The following is a 22,595-nucleotide window of genomic DNA, read 5'->3' as shown; positions in this document are numbered from 1 at the left end:
GGCATCTTCTTCTGGTAGAGGTGAGTCTCATCCATACAAAACGAAAGGTGAGGAAGACCGCCTTCCCTTTCATCAACTCGAGTGTGTGTTATAGGTCTAATGACTCTGATAAGTGTAGAGAACTATACAGAGAAATATAGTGGGCCAGGAAATCAGAACATCATCTTGTAATGGGGGATTTTAACTTCCCAGACATTAAATGGAACTTGTGGGTTGGTCACTAGCAAGAGTTGTGTGGATTTATCAGATGATTGTTTTCTAAAGCAGCACGTTCAAGAGGCAACCAGAGGGAGTAATACCCCAGATCTGATTATGAGCAGTGATTATTCATGCATTAAGATTCTACAGATAAAGGAACCACTAGGTGGCAGTGATCACAGTGTGCTGATGTGGGATTTACTTAAAAATGTAACTACCATCAAGGGTAAAGGGAGGGGTTTTGTTTTCAATAGCGTGACTACAGTGGTCTCAGACAGTTTTCCAATTCTATACAGTGGGACCAACTGATGATCTTACCATCAGTAAATTCTAAATGGGAAGTGTTCAAGGAATTCAAGCAAATTCTAAATGGAAAGCATTCAAGGACATGGGGGACAAAATTTTTAAACCAACTAGATGGTTGTTATTTGCGTCAACATGTCCAGGAAAGTATGATCGAAAAGAATATTCTAGACCTAATCATCATCCATTAACCAGCTGACATAATTGAGCTGACAGTACACGAACGGTGTACAGTCACCCGATGGCAGTGGACAATAAAGAGAAAGAGAGAGAGAGAAAGAGAAAGAGATAGCATAATTTCAGAAAAGGAAATTACATCAGCTTAAGGCGCTACATGGCTTCTATTAACAGGTTAGATATCTCACAAAGAGCAAATACAATTGAATTATGGTACCTTTAAAACATTAATTACAGAAATCCTAAATGCATAAAAAAATATTCCATGAGGATTCCAAGTTGGATGAATAATGCAGTTTCCAGATTACTTGAGCAAAAAAAGACAGCATGGAAAAGTTACAGAGCAATAAAAAGTACTGACACCTATAACAGCTACAAATTGATCTGTAATAGTGCCACACAAAAGGTTAGGCTAGCAAAGGCAGATTATGAGAAATCACTGTCAAAGAGAGCATAGAATGGGGATAAGGAATTCTTCACACATGTAAATGCAAAGAGAAGAAGGACAAATCAGATCAGACCCTTATGTAATGAACATGGGTAGTATTAGATACACCAGCTGATACCGCAGATGAACTCAACAGTCAATTTGCATCGATATTTACAGAAGAAAAATCCTTTATGTCAATGACAAATTATGGGAGTGAAGATGAAAATATGTAATTAATGATATTGAAATTTTATGGTTATTTAATAAAAAAACTTTCGAGCCTACAGGTAAGTAAGACCCTGGGATTGATAGCATATACCCTAAAATTTTAAGGGAGGTGGCAAATGAGTGCATTGAACCATTAAGGCTAATTAAAACAGCATCACTAGTCTCAGGAGAGATTCTGTTGGATTGGAAAAGTGCTAATGTATCTCCAATACATAAAGGTTCTAAGAGTTATTTGGTTTTTAGGAGCATTAGCAACTAAGGCCATATTGCTCCGGGAAATGCGGTTGTCATTCACTAACCTTTCCGAATTTGGTGGTGACAGGCTCAAACCCCGGTCTAATCAAGAAGTGTGTGTGCTATGCACTGCTGCTCCTTCCCACCTGGCTACGGAGGCGCCGGTTCTAAGAGTGTAGTGGGAAGCTAGACTAACCAGTCAGTCTAGCTTCAGTACTAGGGAAAATCATGGAGGCAATGATCAAGGATATAATTCAGGATCATCCCGATAGAAATAGAATTCTGAAGGATACACAGCATGGTTGTATAAAGGGAAAAGCATGTTTAACAAATCTGTTTAGATATTTTGACAGGGTCACTCACGAGCTCGATTCAGGCAATAAATTTGACATTGTTTATTTAGAATTCAACAAAGCAATTCAATCAATCCCACATGAGCAGTTACTTTATGCTGTAACAGCTTGGAATCATAGGAAAATCCTTAGGTACGGAGGCAGAGGGGTTGTTGTTATTTGGTTTTTAGGAGCATTAGCAACTAAGGCCATATTGCTCCGGGATATGCGGTGGTCATTCCCTGACCTTTCCGCATCCTCCGTATTTGGTGGTGACGGGCTCGAACCCCGGTCTAATCAAGAAGCATGTGCCACGCACTGCTGCTCCTTCCCACCTGGCTACGGAGGCGCCTCAGAGGGGTTGTAAACAAGATTGAAAAGGCAAGAAAGCAAGCTTATTAGTACCAGCCAAAAAAAAAAAAAAAAAAATTTACATATCCATTCCCTTCTAAAAGTCTGTCCAGTTCCTCTTTGAATTTATTTAAGCTATCAACTTCCACAACAACAGATGGAAATTTGTTCCAGCAAAAACAACTACCTGCTATCTAAAAGCAAATTTCCGCACATCTATTCTACAACTATCTTTCATCAATTTGAATTTGTGCCCCCTCAGACTTATAATCAGAGCAAGAGTAAGAATCCCATCAGAATTGAACGTACTCATTCAAGGCCTTATACTCCTCAATCAGATCATCTCGCAGGTGCCAAGTCGCCAGACAATGCAATTTGCAGAACTTAAGGTCTTCTTGGTAAGAAGACCCCTTAATCCCCCCCCTCACCAATCTTGTAGCTCTTCTCTGTGCTCGCTCAAGCAACTCTACATCCTTCCTAACGTGAGGCCTCCAGACCTGTATGCAGTACTCGAGGGGTGGCCTGATCCATTGCCTTATATAAAGAGATAATCACATCCTTTTCCCTACTAGCAAAATTCCTGTATATCATTGACAACACCCCATGACTTGCTCTGCCATCTAATTGCACAATTACCCAAAGGTCCTTTTAATTCTCTACTGCCCTGAGTGTAGTACAACATAGTTGGTACGTTACTCTGGGGTTACTTCTACCCATATGCAGTACTTTGCATTTGTTAATGTTAAAACTTCAGTTGCTACTTCCCAGCCCATCTCCCAACTTTTCTAGATCCTATTGCAGTAGCAACATTGCCATTATTGTCACTAACACCCCTGCCCACCTTAGTATCATCTGCAAACTTGGATATTAAGCCTGATATACCTTCAATATCATTTACAAATATACAAAACAAAAGTGGGCCCAATACCGAACTCTTGGGAACTCCACTAATAACATTAGTCCACAAAGGGCAGTGTCCACTGATTACCATTCTCTGTCTTCTCCCACTAAACCACCCTTTTATCCACAGTAGCAAATTGCCCTTAATATCATACTGCTCAAATTTGTATAGTAGTCTTCCATGAGCAACAGTATTAAAAGTTTTCCTGAAATCCAAGTAAAATTATTTTTTTGCAGCCAATTCCTTTGTATCCACATCATAGTATCCAATCAAATTTGTCAGACAACACTTCCCCTTAACAAACTCATGCTGTGTCTGAACTATAACTGCAGTCTTGTCCAGATGATCCTGCATCGCTTTCTTAACCAGTGACTCCATTATTTTCGCTGGAATAGAAGTAAGACTAACAGATCTGTAATTACGCGTGTCACACTTTGATCCCCCTTTGCAAATTAGGGACACGTTTGCACATCTCCGGTCCATGGAAACCTCCCCTGCATCCAAAAAAGCTTTCATAATTATGGCTAAAGATTTACTTACTTCCTTTGCTGCTTCCTTTAATATAACTGGATAGACCCCATCCGCCCAAGGTGCCTTTCTTATGTTCAATTTCAACAATTTCTCCTCCACTTTCCTCTCAGTTATTACAAAATCATTTAGCTCCTTGCCAGATTTTGATAAGCTTCCTGTCTCCATTTCCCTACAGACCTCCTCCTGTGTAAATGTAGATGCAAAATACTCATTCAGTTTGTAAGCTATGTCAGCAGGTTCATCAACAATAGAACGCTCGATGTCAAGTGGACCAATCTGATTCATCCCTTTCATTCAAAATTTTATATTAGTTTTTCTTAGTTTTCTTTGCCAAAGATTTTTCGTAATCTGCCTTCACTTGCCTAACCACCTTTGTGACTTGATTACAGACTTGCTTATATCTACCATAGGCTTCTGTGTCACCTGATAATTTATTTGCATCCCATGCCATGAGTCTCATTAGTTCATCTGACATCCATTCATTCCTAAACCTTAAACAGCATTTCTTAAGTGGTATGAAAAGCCTAGTAGCTTCCATGATTAATTCCGTGAATGCTTCCCATTTAGAATTTGCTGTTGATCAGTTGGTTCCATTTTAAAGAATTTAAAACTGTCTGAGACCACTGTAGTCACCTTTACGGAAGCAAAAACCCTTCCCTTTACCCCCAATGGTAGTAGTAATATCTTTAAGTAAATCCCACATCAGCACATCGTGATCACTACCACCAAGTGGTTCCTTTATCTGCAAATTCTTAATGCACGAATAATAATAACTGCTGATAACCAAACCAAGAATATTACTCTCTCTGGTTGCCTCTCGAACATGCTGCTCCAGAAAACAATCATCCAATAAATTCACAAAAGGCTTGCTACTATGCAAGTGACCAACTCACAAGTTCCTGTTAAAATCCCCCCCACCTGATTTACTGGCCGACTATTTCCCTGTAAAATTGTTGTGCTCAGAGTCATTAGGCCTATAACACACACCTACTCCCATTGTTGCTTTCCCAGTGCTTATGTCACATCAAACTGACTCAACATTGCAGTGTCCATATATGTCAATTGCATGCATTTCCTTACATATTATATGTTTCTTAACAAACAGCATAACCCCTCCTCCCTTCCTATCTGTCTAACCTTTCTGTAGACATTGTACTCCCCAGATTCCAGAACTGGAATTAGCATTGGCACATGATGCAAGAAACCAAGCTTATATAGCATCAGCCAAAAAAAAAAAAAAAAAAAAAAAACATTATTTCACCGATCCACTCGCTCCAAATGTTTGTAAAGTTCTGCCCTGAATCTATTTAAGCTATCAACTTCTACAATTACAGATGGAAGTTTGTTCCGGCATTCATTCACCCACCTATTGGCTAAAGGCAAACTTCCGCACATCTATCCTACAACTGTCTTTCCTCAATATTCATTTATGCCCTCTCAGGTGATTATTCTGAGCAAGAGCAAAAATCCCATTAGCATTGAGCATGCTCAAACCATTCAAGGCTTTATACACCTCAACAGATCACCTCACAGGTGTCTAGTCTCCAGACACTGCAATTTGCAAAACTTAAGCCTTTTTTGTAAGAGCAACCCTTTGTTCCATTCACTAATCTTGTTGCCCTTTTCTGTACTCGTTCCAACAGCTCTACATCCATAAAATGAGGCCTCCAGACCTGTATACAGTACTCAAGGTGTGGCCTGCCCATTGCCTTATACAAGGGGATAATCACCTCCTTATTCCTGTTAGAAAAATCCCTCTATATCATTGACAAGACACCATGAGCTACTCTTGCAGATCGTCTGCACTGCTCAGAAAACTTCATATCTGCCTGCACAATTACCCCCCCCAGGTCCTTTTCATTCTTTACCACTGCCAGTGTAGTACCACAGAGTTGATACGTTACTCTGGGGTTACTGCTTCCCATATGTAGTACTTTACATTTGTCAATGTTAAACTTCATTTGCCACCTCACAGCCCATCTGCTCAACTCTTCTAGATCCTGTACAGCAGCATAATGTCATTAACAACCCTGCCAACCTTTATATCATCTGCAAACTTGGACATTAAGCCTGATATACCATCATCAATATCATTTATAAATACAGAAAACAGCAATGGACCCAAAATTGAACCCTGAGGGACTCCACTAATAACGTTAGTCCACGAAGAGCAGTGTCCATTGATTACCACTCTCTGTCTTCTCCCACTCAACCATTCCTTTATCCACAGCAGCAATTTACCTCCAATGCCACACTGCTCCAATTTGTGCAACAGTCTTCCATGTGCAACAGTATGAAAGGCCTTTCTAAGATCCAAATATATGATATTAAAATTATTCTTTGCATCCAGTTCCTTTGCGACTACATCACAGTATCCAATCAAATTATCTAAAGAACTTCCTAATTCATTTCACAAATATACATGGTCTCAATTCTAATCTCAATGATGTCCATTTCCACTTGCAGTCTGCCAAACCCCATGTACTTTTTCTGACAGAATCTCAGTTATCGGTTGATTCAACTACTGCTCATCTCAGATGCCCAAATTATTCACTGTATGATTCCTTTCGCCTCAAAGGTGGTACTTGTGCATATGTCCGTTCTGATATTCCCTGTCAGAGACTTGGCAATTTGGAATCTCCTCTCTTTGATCTTCTCTGGCTTAAAATCTCTCTACCTCATTGTGTCAAATTCATCTGTTGTCTCTACCGTTCTCCGAACTCCATTAATCACTTGGAGCTCTTTGACTTCCTCTCTTTGCAACTTGACTTTCTCCAGTCCAACTTTCCTAACAGTGAGGTAATTTTCCTTGGTGATTTTAATGCTCACAACTCCAGCTGGCTTCCATTTTCTAGTCACACTGACCCAACTGGTTGAGATGCTGAGGCTTTTGCAATTACTAATAACCTTGCAGAGATTGTTCATTTACCTACAAGAATACCGGACAATCCTAATCATACAGCCAATACGCTTGATCTTTTTCTCACAAAAAAAACACTTCTAAGTGCACGGTTGAAGTGAGAGGTCCTTTAGACACTTCAGATCACAACTTGGTTATTGTCTCTTCTCCAATGGAACCTTTATCTCATGGCTATTCCGAACCTCGTGTTGTTTGGCATTACAAGAATGCAAAATGGGATGACCTGCGAGACTTCTTTTCTTCTCTTCCTTGGTCGTATTACTTGTGTACCCAAGGTTCAGTTCGTTCTCCCACTCTTTTCCTCTTGTATATTAATGACCTTCTTCCATTGACTGGAAATCCTATCCATAGTTTTGCCGATGATAGCACATTGCATTCCACTTTCCATTTTGAGAAACCTTATCCTGCTCAATCAGCTTCAACTTCTCGAAAATCTGCTACCAATTCCTTAAATGCCGATCTTCAGGTAATTCTTCAGTGGGGCAAGGACAACTTGGTTGATTTCAACCCTTCTAAAACTCAGTCTTTTCTTATATCTCACAAAAAGGATTCTTCTGCTCCTATGCTTATCTTTAGTGACACTCCGATTTCTAGGCAAAATGATATATCTCTTTTGGGGATTACCCTGACTTCTAATCTCTCTTGGCACAAGCACATTACAAATATTGCTTCCTCTGCATCTAAAAAACTTGGTTTTCTCTTTCGCTCTCGGCATTACTTTTCTTCCAAACAGCTGCTCACTCTGTATAAATCACAAATCCATCCTACCATGGAATATTGTTCCCACATCTGGGGTGGTGCCCCCAAAACCTCTCTCAGGCTTCTTGATTATATTCAGAAGAGGGCAGTTAGGTTAATTAATGATTCTTCTCTAACAGAGTCTCTCCACTCGCTGTCTCATAGACGTACTGTTTCAGCTGCATGCCTCTTCTACAGATACTTCCATGGGCACTGTTCTTCTGAATTGGCTTCTATAATTCCCGCTCTCTCTTTCAAAACAGTCCGAACATGTCCCGCCACCAGCCAACATCCATTTACTGTCCAACTTCAAACTCACAGAACCAACTTTTCATCTTCCTCGTTTATTCATTCAACTGTCGTTTTCTGGAACAACCTTTCTTCATATGTATTTCCTTAAAATTACAGTCTATAGAAGTTCAAGTCCAATGTCAACAAATATCTTCTTACATCTTCTCAATCCCCAACCCAAGCACAGTACTAAGTATTATTGGTTCTAATACCTCTCGTGTTTGGGGTTTACATAAAAAAAAAAAAAAAAAAATTGATCAGACAAGACTTCCCCTTAACAAACCCACATTGTGTCAGAGCTATAACTGAAGTCTTGTCTCGATGATCCTGCAATGCTTCTTTAACCAGTGCCTCCATTAATTTCCCTGGAACAGAAGTTAAACTAACAGGTCTGTAGTTATCTGCGTCTCAATCTGATCCTCCTTTGTGGACTGGGGGTCACATTTGCACATCTCCAGTCCATGGGTACCTCGCCTGAGTCTAGGGAAGCTCTCATAATTATGGCTAAGGGTTTGCTTACTTACTTTGGCACCTCCTTTAATATAACTGGATAGATTCCAACCACTCTAGGTGCCTTTCTTATGTTTATCTTCAACAATTTCTCCTCCACTTTACTCTCAGTTATTACAAGATTATCTAGCTTACTGCCAAAGTTTAATACACCTCTGGAATTCCCCTCCCTGAATAACTCCTCATGTGTGAATGTAGATGCAAAATATTCATTTAGTTTGTTAGCTACCTGAGCAGGATCCTCAACTGTTGAACCATCGATATCAAGTGGACCAATCTGATTCATCACCTTCCTTCTAGAGTTTACATAAGTAAAGAACTCTTTGCTGTTTTTCTTTGCATCCACTGGCTGCCCAACCTCCTTTGTGACTTGGTTACAGACCAGCTTATATCTATCATAGGCTTCTGTGTCACCTGTTATTTTATATATATCTCATGCATTTTTCTTCACTGTCACATGTCTAATTAGTTCATCTGACATCTATTTAGGTCTAAATCTTGAACAATATTTCTTAGTTGGTATGAAAAGCCTAGTAGCTTCCAAGATTAATTCTTTGAATGGTTCTCATTTTGAATTTGCTGTTGGTAACATCTTCAGTTGGTCCCACCATACAGAATTTAAATACTGTCTCAGACCTAGTCACCTTTACGAAAGCAAAAACCCTTCCCTTTACCCTTGGTAGAGGGAATGGTTTTTGATGGTAGTTACTTCTTTGAGTAAATCCCACTTCAGCACACTGTGATCACTACCACCTAGTGGTTCCATTATCTGTAGATTCTTAATGCATGAAGAATCACTACTGATAATCAGATCAAGAGTATTACTCCCTCTGGTTGCCTCTCAAACATGTTGCTGTAGAAAACAGTCATCCAATAAATCCACAAAATCTTGCTAGTGTGCAAATGACCAATCCACAAGTTCCAGTCAATATCTGGAAAGTTAAAATCCCCATTATAAGACACTCTGATTTAATGGCCCACTCTTTCTCTGTACACTTGTTTATTATACTCATCAGAGTCATTAGGCCTATAACACACTCCTATCTGCTACATCTCTGATATTTCAACAATGTCTTGACCATCACTTCAAGCTCATCAAATTTATTAACTATAATCAAGAGTATTACTCCCTCTGGTTGCCTCTCAAACACGTTGCTGTAGAAAACAGTCATCCAATAAATCCACAAAATCTTGCTAGTGTGCAAATGACCAATCCACAAGTTCCAGTCAATATCTGGAAAGTTAAAATCCCCATTATAAGACACTCTGATTTAATGGCCCACTCTTTCTCTGTACACTTGTTTATTATACTCATCAGAGTCATTAGGCCTATAACACACTCCTATCTGCTACATCTCTGATATCTCAACAATGTCTTGACCATCACTTCAAGCTCATCAAATTTATTAATTATACTCCTAGCATTGTTGTACATGCAAGTCTACATGCACCTGTTTCTACTCTTAGTTACCCGAACACAGCCCATGTATTTATTTGTTCCACTATAACTCCTAGCAGTCCTGGAAATCTCCATTGCCTTGCTTTCCAGGCTGCTGCTCATTCTAATAGAAGCAGTGCAAGAATCACTTCTGCCTATGCCTGCAGCCACTGTTAACCTTTTAGTCTGTGTATCCCCCCCAAGCTAGCAATTTTCTGACCCACCTAACACTGCCTCGATAGCATCAGCAAATATTCTTGCACCCTTTCTATTTAAGTGTATCCCATCCCTGTAGAAGCAGTCTCCTGTCAACAAGCACAGACTAGGCTGAACAAAATTCTACCCCTTGAGCCTTGCACAATCTCTCCAGGGCCGAATTGATCGACAAGGCTCTCATGATATACTCCTTCCTATTATGTCTGGGCAGAATTGCAGACACTTTCACATTGAAACCTAACTCGCGACTGTTTTCAACATTGACCTGTACTTGTTGAGTAAACCTGTAGATCTCTTATTCTTAATATCATTAGTTCCAACGTGTATAATGATATCACCTTTTGTACCCTTAAAATATATCTGCTCTACAACGTCGTCAACTTTTGCTTCTGGCAGACATACCCTGGTCCCGTTTCACCTATCCTTCTTGCATAGTATATTCCCCATCTCCCTGACAATAGAGTCACCAACAAACTAGTTCCTTTGGGACCAGCGCATTCTGCCTTGGAGATTGTCTCTGTTTCCTGATGCACAGGAGTGAGCTCTGCCGTTGAGCAGCTGAGAGCTTGATGGGCCCCTCATATTAATTTCTTCGAGGGCATTTACTCTACACCTCAAGCTCTCACAGATGCCCATTAGAACGCTGAGTTGGCACCTAATTTCTTGACACTCTAGGCATCTAGCACACACAAAGACATCCTCCTTGGCTAGATCATGTCCTGTTTTAGAAAGTTCAGCAAACATTTCACGTTTCGCACATTTTTTGAGACTGATGTGTTGGAGAATCGCCCCTTCCTTTCTCCCCCGAGTCACAGCACTCTTGCTAGCCTGTGCTCTTTGCTTCACAGCTCTAGTCTAGGTCTTGATTTCCATTTAAATACAATTTAATTAACAATGAAATTTAATAAGATTAATATTTTTGATTAAGTGATAATACTATAATAAGCTAACAGATTCCTAATCGAGTGCTTTGTATTACACTATCCAGTTTTACTTTATATCTCACGCTATCAGTTCAAGATATATATACATTACGCTATTTCTTATCGACTACGATATTGGCACCAACACCGGGAGTTGTAACTTCCAAAAATCGCTAGTTAAATTCAAAATAAGAAGTTAAGAATGCTACTTAACCTATTTAATATCTCTGTAAAACACAATGTAGTATGCTAATTAACAAAGAATATGGTAAAAATTAAAAATACTTATCCATTTACAGCAGCCAAAAATCCACCGACTGTTCTCTTCCACGACTAGAGTGCCCTTAATAAGAATCTGTTTGTTTTATTCTACAGAAATTACAGTATAGTTTTAGGTAAGTGTTTAGTTGGTTTAGAATAAATGGCAAAACAAATATGCCATCAAGGCTGTGGTCCTAGGATAAAATACAAAAGCATGTTATGCACATTGGAACACTGAACTCATATGTCACCATTAAAAAAAATGTATGGTTCATTGTGCTTACTGTGTTAGTGTATTGGCTGTGATAAAGCATTTATGTTGAAGTTAGACCTCTGGTCCTTTGGAAGATGATAATTTTTTTTAATATATCTGCAAATTGCCATCACATAGTCAATTTGCCTATAGTATTAGTATTAAACATATGGTACAAGGAATCCTGAGACTTTTGCAGCATCAACCAAAAAAATAATTAATTAAAAATAAAAATACTAATAAATAAATAATAAAATACCTATTTGACTACCACTCCACATCGGAGCCTATCGAGCTGACCTTTCAATCTCCCCGAGATTGAACCACCCATGGAAGCAACTCAACCTATTCCAGTAATCAACAACTTGCTGTCTAAAAGAACTTCCTGAAATCCAGGTCTAAACCTCTTCCCCATAATTTGAATTTATCGCTCCTTGGTTTTGGAATCATTTATAACAGTAAAAATTTCACCCTCATTCATTTTGCTTCCTCCTCTCAGACCCTCAATTGGGGCTCCTCAAAAGTGCCTAGTTACCAAGCTATATAGCCCACATATTAGAAGTCTTTTGTCATATGAACAGCCTTTTTCCAATTTCACCAAGTGCATTTCCCATCTTTGGGCCCTTTCAAGAAGTTTGATGTTTATCTTCCCTTTTTCTTTCTTTTTTTTTGGTGCAATCTCCATACTTGAATGCCCGGCAACCCAAAGGTCGCGGGTTCGATTCCCGCCTCGGGCTTGGATCAAAGTACTGCAAAAACCTTGGGAGGTGCAATATGGCCACAGAAGCCGATGCGCCAACAACTACCAAATCAAAATCAAAAATCAAAAAATCATACTTGAATGCAATATTTCAAGTGTGATCTTACAACTTCCCAGTACAGTGGGATCATAACCACCCTATCTCTACAAACAAATGTTTGATAAATCATCTTGGGGTTGTTTTCCCAAGTGTCAGACCTTGCATTTTACTGCATTAAAACTTAGCTGCCACTTTTCTGACCATCCCTGAAGCATCATCTAAGTCATCTTGAAGAAGAGCTATTTGGTGCTGATCATTAACTATTCTACTAAACCAATTTTGACATCATGGCCTAGATCCCTTTTTCAATGTCATTTAAGAAAATCAAAAATCACAATGATCTCCTAGTACCAATCCTTACATTACCCAATCTAAAGAGTAACCATTAATCATATTTCTCTGCCTCCTATATTGTGGCATCCCCGCAATTCACCTAAGAGTTTTTCCTATGATCCAACACATTCCACCTTATGCAGTAACTTTTCACGTGAAACTGAGCCAAATGCTTTTCCAAGTAAACAATGTCAAAATTATTTCTTACATTCAGCCCATGAGCGACTATCAAAATAGCTAGGCAAGTTGGTTAAACATGATTTTCCATTTACAAAACTATGCTATATTTTGTCCAAAATTCCATGTCTATTAAATGATCCTGTATTGCACTCTTGATCTTTGCTTCCATGACTTTCCACAGCAACTATCTGACTGAAGTCAGACTGAGCAGTCGGTAGTTACAACACTTCATCTTAGAACCACTTTTGTGTGATTCTTGGGAATTTCTCCTGAGTCCAGTAACATCTTCACAATTAGCAATCATTTGATGTACTCTTTTGCTACCATCCTCAAAATTACTGGATATATGCCATCAACTCCAGGTGCCACCTACCTTACTCAACTTTAGGTTTGAAAGTTCTAATAAATAATTTTAAAATATCAATTTCATTAAACATGAAATTGATATTTTAAGATTAAAATTCTTTAAATATCAAAAATTCTTAAAATTAAAAAGATTTTTTAAGCTCAGTCTCTGCTAATACTTCAGCCAACTGACAATGCACACTACAGAAGTCTGCCATTTAGACTCGGCTTTTTATGTTTTTATGTTACAACTTTTAACAATTCAAGTTCATTTACATAGTGATTTTTATAGATGATAACCGGGAGAATGGGCGGTGCACCTCTTCTCCCTCTGAGCACAGTCTTAAATCATTAATATAGTTTAATCTTCTAATTTTATTAATTATATTTTTAATGCCTTAACTTTTTCTACTTCTATAATTCCAATGTAAAAATGGATAAGTGAGGTGAGTACCGATAATTAAGCAACTGCTATACTACTGATTGAACGTTCTATGATATTAATTCTCTTACCTTGCATGCGGGGCTAATGCTTCTAATTCTGCTAATGCATCTGCTGCTACTTTCTGATCAAACTCTTCATCTTCCAACATTGTCTGAAATTTAAAACTTATCATCAGTATTTTTGATTCACAGTTATTTCAAATTCTATTCACATTATAAGATAAATTTTCTTTTTACGTTACAACTTTTAACAATTCAAGTTCATTTACATAGTGATTTTTATAGATGATAACCGGGAGAATGGGCAGTGCACCTCTTCTCCCTCTGAGCACAGTCTTAAATCATTAATGTAGTTTAAACTTCTAATTTTATTAATTATATTTTTAATGCCTTCACTTTTTCTACTTCTATAATTCCAATGTAAAAATGGATAAGTGAGGTGAGTACCGATAATTAAGCAATTGCTATACTACTGATTGAACATTCTATGATATTAATTCTCTTACCTTGCATAAATTAAAGCTTATTTAATCAAAAAAATAACTTTTAATATATAAAAAAAAAAAAGAGCAAAAAAGTATGCTTAATAGATGTTTAGAAAAATGAATAAGTTAACCACTTTCTAATTTAATCTCCTCAACCCAACCTAGAAAGAACAATACAGAGAGATAAAGGAATTAATCAGTTCAGATAATACAATATACAAGTAATCCAAGATCCCAACAATGGCAATGCATTGTTTTTACTGCTTCACTAGATTATTTATTCAATATTAGAACCTATGAGAACCTTGATCTAAACATATACATATCATTGTACAGGGTTATTCAAAATGATTCATCCGATTTCAAATGAACATAATTCCGTACCTATCAACCGTGTATTAACTTAGCATATACCAAATGAAAATGGAAATCTATGAGTTTTAGAGGGTCACCATGAGTCAGCTCCACAGACACTGTGACTCCGTGACAGACAGTCTGTGAGAAAATGGCGACCGCACAGCAGAAGGCTTTTTGTGTGCTACAGTTTTCGAGGTGTGAATCGTAGTCACAGTGCAGCGTGAGTTTTGTCGACATTACGGAACTGATCCAGAGGGTGCTCAGAGCATCTGTCGGTGGTATCGGCAGTTCGAAGAAACAGGATGTTTGTGTAAAGGCAAGAGCACAGGACGACTGCACGTGTCTGAGGATAGGGAAAGAATCAGAGAGAGTTTCGTACGTAGCCCAAGGAAGTCAACAAACTATACCAGTCGAGAACTGGGAATTCCTCAATTGACTGTTTGGCGTGTTTTGAGACAGCGCTTGATTATGAAGCCATACAGGTTGCATCTGTTGCAGGCTCTAAGGCCAGAGGACAAGTTAAATTGACTGAACTTCTGCCATCTCATGCACAAGGCTATGGAGGATGACGATTTTACTCCCCACTTGGTGTTCAGTGACAAAGCAACTTTTCATTTAAGAGGCAAGGTGAACACAACCTTCGCATATGAGGCATGGAAACCCACATGCAACAAACAAGCACAAGTGCAACTCACCTAAACTTAACGTCTTCTGTGCCATTTCCCAGGAAAGTTTATGGCCCTTTCTTTTTTGTGAAGAACACAGTGAATGGTCACTCCTATCTGAATATACTGCCAAATTGGCTATCTCCCCAACTGGATGAAGATTCTGGCGACTACATTTTCCAGCAAGATGGGGTGCCGCCTCATTGGCATTTGGATGTTCGCCGTTTCCTCAACGAAGTGCTCCCTCGCCTCGTTGGATTGGTCGCAGTGGACCCCATGACTTGGTGCTCTACAGCTGATCACTAGATCTTACGCCGTGAGACTTCTTCTTTTGGGAGTACATTAAGGATGCTGTGTGCATGCCAGCTTTGCCCACAACCCTGACGAGCTCAAAAATCGCACTGTTACTGCTGTGGAGTCAGTGACAAAGGACATGCTGGAGCAAGTATGGGAGAATTCGAATATCGTCTCAACATTGCTCGTGTAACTATGGGAAGTCACATAGAGCACTTATACGGTGAGAGACGAAACTAGGACAGCTTTTCTTTTGGTTGATGTATCACTAATCACTCTGTATTTGTAAACTTCAAAAATATAGTCATTTGAAATCGGATGAATCATTTTGAATAACCCTGTATATGTATATCCAAACATATACAATTATATAAAAAACACAAATGCATATTTAAGGACTGTAAGCTGTGAGGATTACTAGATGTCGAGCAAAAATGTACAAGCAATATAGCATTAGAGTGCAAAATACATTCAGAAATGCTAAGTTGAGTAACAATTTTAAATATGGACTTTCAAACTTCTGCTATAAGCTATAATAATAGTAAGTCAGAAATACAAACTGATGATTCACCAACAACTGAAATAGCAGCAACAGAAAATGCCCCTTTTTTTTTGCATTACAACTCCATAAAAAAAACAATAAATACATTAAAAATTACTTTCAAATAATTTGGTAATTACTTATTCAAGTAATCTTTTAATCTTCATGAGAGGCTCCTTGTAAGGCAACGGATAATGTTTGTGTTCACATGCTTTCTTCATGCCCACATACTAATAAGTTAAGCTAATAAATTAACTTCAATAATAGCTAAGTTAATAACGCAATTATACCACTGGCAAGAGCAAAATTACTGAATACATATTTTATTAAAAGAATATTAAGTTTATAATTATAATATTAACTCTTAACATGTACCAAAAGACACTGAAATATTTTCAAAAATATCTTATTATCAAATTAAAGATATTATTTCACAGGTGGCATTTGGCCTCGTTATTTAATAGCCACACCTTATATTCTTGCTAATGTCACTTTAAAGCGTGAGTGAAAAAAAATGATAGTTTCAAAATAATGGAAACCATTGAATCTTAAAATAAAAATGGAAGTTTTAAAAGAGAGAGAGAGAGAAAGTTTGAACAAGGACTAAAAGTGATGCAGGTTGCACAAAAATCTGCATGAAAAAAAAATAAAATAATTAAAGACTGCAAAATCAATTTGTTTTACTACAGCTACAAAAATTACAAGCCAATGTGATTCATTAATGCATAATATGAAGAACCTTTTGTAAACACAGATATCTGATCAAAGGCAGAAGCGTGTAGTTTAGCATTGTTTTAATTCAAATTAAAACAGTCAATATATGAAGGATTAAAATTTAAAACAACGTTCAAGTACGGTCATAAACTTCAATGCTAGTCATGGATGGTTAAGGGTTCAAGAAAAGATTTAACCTAAGAATTACACATTTTCATGGAGAAGCTGCTAGTGCAAATAAGGAGGCAGTGATGACTTTTGGTGGAATTTTAAAACATTATGGCTACTCTCCAAAGCAAGTCTGCAACGGTGATGAAACTGAACTGTTTTAGGAGAAAATGCAATCATGGACATATATCACAAGAGAAGGAAAAAAGGCTTCCGGTTTTTAACCTCATAAAGGATTATTTGATTTTACTGCTTGGCTGTAATGCCAACGATGATGTGAAATTAAAACCATTATTTGAATTTTTGTAACATTCATTTTTTACAAATGTTAAAAATGTTGCAAAGAATCATTTACCTGCAGTTTGGGAAAATAATAAAAACACATGGATGAAGAGGGATACCTTTAGAGAATGGCTTAATAACTACTTTGTGCCATTTGTGGAAAACTACAACAAATGAAAAAATCTGTACAACAAAGTCTGTACAACAACTTTGTACAACAAAAATCTGTACAACAACTCATTTTGCACAATGCTCCTGTACGGAAAAAATCTGAATTTATTGCATCCATACATATAATATTTTGCCTCCTAATACAATGGCACTTTTACAACCTGCAGACCAAGGCACCACAACATTTAAGACTTATTATTCGTGAAAAACAATGAAACAACATGTAAATGCACTAGCTGGAATCAAAGATTTTTGAGGCCCACTATTATAAACTGACTTATTTCACTGATTGAGGTGTTTAAAGCCTTGAATGGTTTGAGCATGCTCAATGCTGATGGGATTCTTCCTCTTGCTCAGAATAATCACCTGAGCGAGCATAAAGTCAAATTGAGGAGAGACAGATGTAGGATAGATGTGTGGAAGTTTGCCTTTAGCCAGCGGGTAGTTGGTTGGTGGAACAGACTTGCATCCTTTGTTGTGAAAGTTGATAGCCTAAATAAATTTAAGGCTGAGCTGGACAGGTATTTGGAACGAATGGAGGGGTGAAATGGGAGCATTTATTTTTTTTTGGCTGATGCTGCATTAAGCTTGCTTCCTTGACTATCATATGCCTCTACTAATGCCTGCTAATGCTAATATATTTTACAAGAAATTCATATATATTAAGGGAAAAATAAAACCTATCCTAACCTGTATTCCCAAGAGGAATACATATTTTCTCTTCATAATAAGTTTCTAAAGATGAAATCTGATGGTATGAAAATTTATTTTTCAAAATAATTAATGCTGTTATGAATACAGTACAGTGGACATCACTTATTGTGACCACAATAAGTGATGTCCACGTATTGTGACCACCTTGGGACACGGCTAAATTGATAAAAGTAACCAAAGAAACAAGGATACAGCTGTACAGCACTATTTACTGATGCAGACAAAAAGTACCTACATAAAATGGTGGAAGTGGGCAGAAAGAAAACATTAAAATCAAGCAATATGAAATACCCTATCTCTTCCTTCATGCAGTATGATTGAGGTCTTTTGATGTTGTAATGGGCATCATGGTGAGATCCAATCTTTCTTACATTTCAAAGAGACAATATTTGCAGCTAGGCCGGTAGACAGTCCACTTGACTGAACCTATTGGTAACTCTCTAGGAGGCATCCTAGAGCTAGTATATAATCTTGTTGCCTTTACTCTGCCAGATAGTGACCCGAGAGAGCCTGCGTAATGTGTATGGGAGGAGGGATTTTTGAGGCCCTTTTCCAAGCAATAAGCTTTATTAGTAAATCAGGATAAAATTTTACAAATTTTTGGGCTTAGTAAATCTAACATCTAAATTAAAATGTTAATGCTTCTAAATCCTCTAGGTGAATTCTATCATCAGGCCAGGAATTTGGGTCTACATGAATACAGGGTAAAAGGAAAATTATTTTTAAGAAGTTATATACTATAATTAGATTTTCTTCTGCTACATTAAGTTTTTGCAAGTAATGTAATGCATGATGGTAAAACTTCTGAGAGACATTCCTTGGTAAGAAAACTGGCAAAGGATACACTGATGTGTCAGTCCCCTATTCAAGAATGCTAAATATTCATGAACATGTGAAATGCTATACAGGAAATATAAATCTGATGACAGGAAAGTGACCACCAACAATAAATGTAATGAAATTCTTTTCTCACTGAAGAGTCTCTCAGGGTAATAAAGATCAAGGGCACATGCTGAAACACTGCATTCACACAGCACAGAAACATGAGTTGTGAATTCAAGCAAGAGTTAGATATATGCATTTTATCCTTCCATAAAAATGCTGCATAAGCTGTACAAGGCCCAAATAGGCTGATATATACATTGTTGAAACGAATCTACAATGAAACAAAAATGATATACAGCAGGGGTCACCAACTTAATTTGTGATGCGATCTACTTTTTTCCTTTGAAATGTGCCGTGATCTACCATCTCAAGAATTTCATTGGACATGGTAAAAAAAGTTAATCAACACATACTGAAAAATGTTGTTTATCTAGTAGTTAATCTAGTAATTGAATGTTCAATCTCGCAGCCATGCATGGATCACAGCGTGCACAACTCTATCTGTTAAATTTTGTCTCTAACGTCATGGACGCCTCCGTAGCCAGGTGGGCAGGAGCGGCAGTGCGCAGCACACGCTTCTTGATTAGACCAGGGTTCGAGTCTGTGACCACCAAATACGGAGGATGCGGAAAGGTCAGGGAATGACCACCGCATATCCCACATTAGGAGCAATATCGCCTTAGTTGCTAATGCTCCTAAAAAAAAATAAAATAAAATAAAATAACAATAACAACTCTAACGTCATTATTCCGTTAGAATCTGTATATTGCTGATAAAGGGGTACTTTATCAGCAATATACTGATTTTATACAATATTTTACCCTGTCATTTGTCATTAAATTTATTACTGGATATATACAGTATCATTAATCTCCTTGTTTATAAATTTTAAAATTAAATACAATTCACAATTCTTATTTTAAATTCATATGTATTCAAAAATTTAATTTACGTGAAGTTTGTGTCTTCATATCATTTGCCAAGCTTTCAAAATCGGGGATATACAGTGATAAGGCCAACCGTAATGAACCTTCTGTATGCAAGTCCGTAAGAGTAGAGCGATTCTTTGTCTTTGTTTGTTTCAAATACGAAAAGGCTGATTCACACAGATATGTGAAACCAAAACAGGAATTTAAAAGTTCACTGCATTTTTTTACATTTGGGTACTTTTCTTGGCAAACATAATTCCAAAAATCTTCTTCTGATGATCTGGCTTTTAGGAAGATATAGTTTTGCAACGTAATAATTTCATTTTCAAGTAATATTTTCTCCATGTGAAAAATCTCAGCGATTTTTTCTGCAATTTGTTTCGTATCTAAGTCGACATTAAATGGATAAGAAATATATTGAACAATCTCTTCAATTGTTTTAAAATCACTGAATCTGGTTTAAAAACCATCCACAACTTTTTCAATTTCAGAAACATATTTCTCACTATTAAATTCAAAAACAGGTATTTTTGCAAATGATCTTGCATATTTGCAAAATGATTGGAATTTTTTTTTTCCTTTGATTTCTTAGCCATTGCCAAAAATTGATATTTATATGCAGAAATATTACTAATCAGTGCGTTGAAGTGCCTTTCTAAATTTCCTTTTTTGGGTATAAACAAGGAAGCATTGCAAATCAAATAACAACATTTTTCTTTTATCATTACAAAAAAAGTATTCTAGTTCCTACTCTTGATGAAAATGATACGTTTTACTCTTTTTCTTAGTATTCATTTTAAATCAAAGGGTATTAAAGTAACATATCTGTACTGTCCAGTTATTAATATTAGGTAAGCTAAATAAGAATTCAACACATACACTATGCTCCTCACAACGTAAATGCGTGAATTTTCACTAGACAAGCCTAGTGGCTGCGCGGCGACAAGAGTAGCTCAACGGATTTGAAGCATATGCAGTGGAGCGCATAATAATAATAATATTTAGACTTACAAACTATTTTTTATATATATTTAAAATTCGTCATGATCGACTTGTTGGCCACCTCTGATATACAGCATAACTGACAATTTGCGACTCCTTTGTAAAAGTTTCCATTTTTACAAATAAGTAGCTATAGCAATGTACAGCCAGTCACCTGTAATATCAGTACAGAACATACCAATCTGTATAAGTAAAAAAAAATAATACAGCAGAGCCAGTGAAGGTAGTAACTAAGATAAAATTTAATAAGTTAAGATTAATACAAGAAGCTTTCAGGGTGACGAACCCCTTCCCCAGCAATTAAAAGTAAAAGTACATGAATACAGAAATGCAAACATAATATAAACGTTAGGAATAGAATAATAAATACTAAATAGGCTGTGGGTGATCAGATGACTTGGAGAGCATGCACGTGAACAAGAGATTGTACAGACATTCATTCACTAGATCAGGCGCTCATTGTTGGTGCATAGGGCATATATGAGATTGCTGCCAGCGTTTGTCGTGCTTCAGAACTATTGACTCTAAAATAGGGTGTAGCCTTGTACCTCTGCAGTGATTTAAGACTTTTGGACAGTTGGATATATTTTGTTGAAAAAAAAAAAATATATATATATATATATATATACATACATAAAAAATATATCCAGCTGTTCAAAAGTCTTAAATTGCTGCAGAGGTACAAGACTACACCCTATTTTAGAGTCAATAGTTTTGAAGCATGACAAACACTGGCAGCAATCCCATATGCACCTCGTGCACCAACGACCAATGATGAGGGCCCGATCTAGTGAATAAATGTGTATAATCTCAAGTTCATGTGCGCACTCTCCAAGTCATCTGAGCACGCACAGCCTATTTAGTATTTATTCTATTCATAATGCTTATATTATGTTTGCATTTCTGTATGTATGTACTTTTACTTGCTGAGGAAGGGGTTCGTCACCCCGAAAGCTTCTTTTATAAATTTTAACTTATTAAATTTTTCTTAGTTACTGCCTCCACTGGCCCTGCTGTATTATTTTCCTTCATTTAAACTATGGAAACCAGGTGCCACAGGTCCATTCTCCTACCAATCTGTATGGAAGGAGGTACACCACACATAATAACAAATAATGCCCTGGTATCAGTTACTCCAAAGGAATGAAGTAACTTATGCCAGTACAGAGTTGAGTTCTCTTGAAATACAAATCAATCCTGAAGTGATGTGCAGAAAAAGTTTTGTAGCAGAACAAAACTAGAGGAGAAAACTTATTCTTTGTGGTGTATTCGACTGCTGGTCAACAACACTTCATTAATCCTTTCAATGCACACACACAAACACACACACACAGTTAATTTTTTTTTTATATGTAAACTCCACACACGAGAGGTATTAGAACCCACAGTACTTAGTACTATAGGTTCTAAGTACTGTGTGCTTGGGGTGCAGGTTGAGAAGACGAAAGAAGATATTTGTTGACATTAGACTTGAACTTCTGTAGACTGTAATTTTCAGGTTGTTTGGTTTTTAGGAGCATTAGCAACTAAGGCCATATTGCTCTGGGATATGCGGTGGTCATTCCCTGACCTTTCTGCATCCTCCGTATTCGGTGGTGACGGGCTCGAACCCCGGTCTAATCAGGAAGCATGTGCTACGCACTGCTGCTCCTCCTTCCCACCTGGCTACGGAGGCGCCGTAATTTTCAGGAAATAGGTATGAAGGAAGGTTGTTCCAGAAAACGGCAGTTGAATGAATAAACGAGGAAGATGAAAAGTTGGTTCTGTGAGTTTAAAGTTGGACAGTAAATGGATGTTGGCTGGTGGCGGCACGTGTTCGGACTGTTTTGAAAGAGAAAGCAGGAATTATAGAAGCCAATTCAGAAGAACAGTGCCCATGGAAGTATCTGTAGAAGGGGCATGCAGCAGAAACAGTACATCTATGAGACAGCGAGTGGAGAGACTTTGTTAGAGATGAATCATTAATTAACCTAACTGCCCTCTTCTGAATGGAATCAAGAAGCCTGAGAGAGGTTTTGGGGGCACCACCCCAGATGTGGGAACAATATTCC

The 22,595-nt window shown here is 37.5% G+C and overlaps 1 protein-coding gene across 2 annotated transcripts in view; it reads right to left on the bottom strand.

The window, feature by feature from the left end:
- pea (ATP-dependent RNA helicase pea) overlaps positions 1–22,595 on the bottom strand; it is a 358,942-nt gene that overhangs the window by 301,150 nt on the left and 35,197 nt on the right. For both annotated transcript variants that reach the window (XM_090371271.1, XM_090371265.1), the window contains exon 5: positions 13,407–13,489. In XM_090371271.1, coding sequence (XP_090227397.1) covers positions 13,407–13,489 — 83 coding nt within the window. The remainder of the gene's footprint in view (positions 1–13,406; positions 13,490–22,595) is intronic.

Source organism: Mastigoproctus giganteus, chromosome 1 (genome assembly GCF_048544385.1).
Source record: "Mastigoproctus giganteus isolate SK-2022 chromosome 1, ASM4854438v1, whole genome shotgun sequence".
NCBI classification, from domain to species: Eukaryota; Metazoa; Arthropoda; class Arachnida; order Uropygi; family Thelyphonidae; genus Mastigoproctus; species Mastigoproctus giganteus.
Note: the sequence above shows the minus strand (reverse complement) of the source record. Positions and strands in the feature narration are given on the sequence as shown.